This window comes from Chaetura pelagica, unplaced genomic scaffold, assembly GCF_000747805.2.
Source record: "Chaetura pelagica isolate M959 unplaced genomic scaffold, ChaPel_1.0 scaffold20, whole genome shotgun sequence".
Lineage (NCBI taxonomy): Eukaryota > Metazoa > Chordata > Aves > Apodiformes > Apodidae > Chaetura > Chaetura pelagica.
The window spans coordinates 1,588,087-1,589,535 of NW_009951958.1; the positions used below are offsets into that span (position 1 = coordinate 1,588,087).

The 1,449-nt window shown below is 56.4% G+C and overlaps 1 protein-coding gene across 1 annotated transcript in view; it reads left to right on the forward strand.

The window, feature by feature from the left end:
- Positions 1 to 287: 287 nt before the first annotated feature.
- Positions 288 to 1,449, forward strand: part of SOX2 (SRY (sex determining region Y)-box 2) — a 2,188-nt gene continuing 1,026 nt past the window's right edge. The window contains exon 1 of the mRNA XM_010000056.1: positions 288 to 1,443. Coding sequence (XP_009998358.1) covers positions 537 to 1,443 — 907 coding nt within the window. The 5' untranslated portion in view covers positions 288 to 536. The remainder of the gene's footprint in view (positions 1,444 to 1,449) is intronic.

Sequence of the window (1,449 nt, forward strand, 5' to 3'; positions counted from 1 at the left end):
AGCCGTCCCGGCGGTTCGGAGCCCCCGCCCCGTTTCATGCAAAACCAGGGGTAGAGACTTGTCCTCAGTGGCGGAGCCGCCGCGCGCTGATTGGCCGGGGCGAACACATTTATTCCCTGACAAGCCCCCATCACATGGATGGTTGTCTATTAACTTGTTCAAAAAAGTATCAGGAGTTGTCAAGGCAGAGAGAGAGAGTGTGTGTGTTTGCAAAAGGGGGTAAAGTAGTTTGCTGGCTCTTTAAGACTGAGGTGGAGAGAGAGAGAGAGAGAGAGAGAGGCAGGCAGAGAAAAGGGGAAAAGGAGGAAGAAGTTTTTGAAAATCGAGGCTCCGGTGGTAATAATAGCTGTTATTAGCATTATTAATCCATCAGGGAAGAGGAAGATCCTGATCTTGATCCAAGTGTGGTTTTGGGGAGTCCCCCTCCCCCCTTTCCTACCCCTCCCTAGGAAAAAAAAAAAAAAAAAAAAAAACCCGGCTTGGGTCTTCCCCGGGGGTGCGCCCGCCCAGGCTGGTTCCAGGCAAAAGTAGTTTGAATGTACAACATGATGGAAACCGAGCTGAAACCTCCCGCCCCCCAGCAAACTTCGGGGGGAGGCACAGGCAACTCCAACTCGGCCGCCAACAACCAGAAGAACAGCCCGGACCGGGTCAAGCGCCCGATGAACGCGTTCATGGTGTGGTCCCGCGGCCAGCGGCGGAAAATGGCCCAGGAGAACCCGAAGATGCACAACTCCGAGATCAGCAAGCGGCTCGGGGCGGAGTGGAAACTTTTATCCGAGGCGGAAAAGAGACCCTTCATTGACGAAGCCAAGCGGCTCAGAGCTCTGCACATGAAGGAGCACCCGGATTATAAATACCGACCCCGGAGGAAAACCAAGACCCTCATGAAGAAGGATAAGTACACGTTGCCGGGGGGCTTGCTGGCACCGGGCACCAATACCATGACGACTGGGGTAGGGGTTGGGGCCACCTTGGGAGCTGGGGTGAACCAGAGGATGGACAGTTACGCGCACATGAACGGCTGGACCAACGGAGGCTATGGGATGATGCAAGAGCAGCTCGGCTACCCGCAGCACCCGGGTCTGAACGCGCACAACGCGGCGCAGATGCAGCCCATGCACCGCTACGACGTGAGCGCCCTGCAGTACAACTCCATGACCAGCTCGCAGACTTACATGAACGGATCGCCTACCTACAGCATGTCTTACTCCCAGCAAGGGACCCCGGGCATGGCCCTGGGCTCCATGGGCTCGGTGGTCAAGACGGAATCCAGCTCCAGTCCCCCCGTAGTCACTTCCTCGTCTCATTCAAGGGCTCCTTGCCAAGCTGGGGACCTTCGGGACATGATCAGCATGTATCTACCAGGTGCTGAAGTACCAGAACCAGCTGCCCCAAGCAGCCTTCATATGTCCCAACACTACCAGAGTGCACCTGTTCCTGGCACAG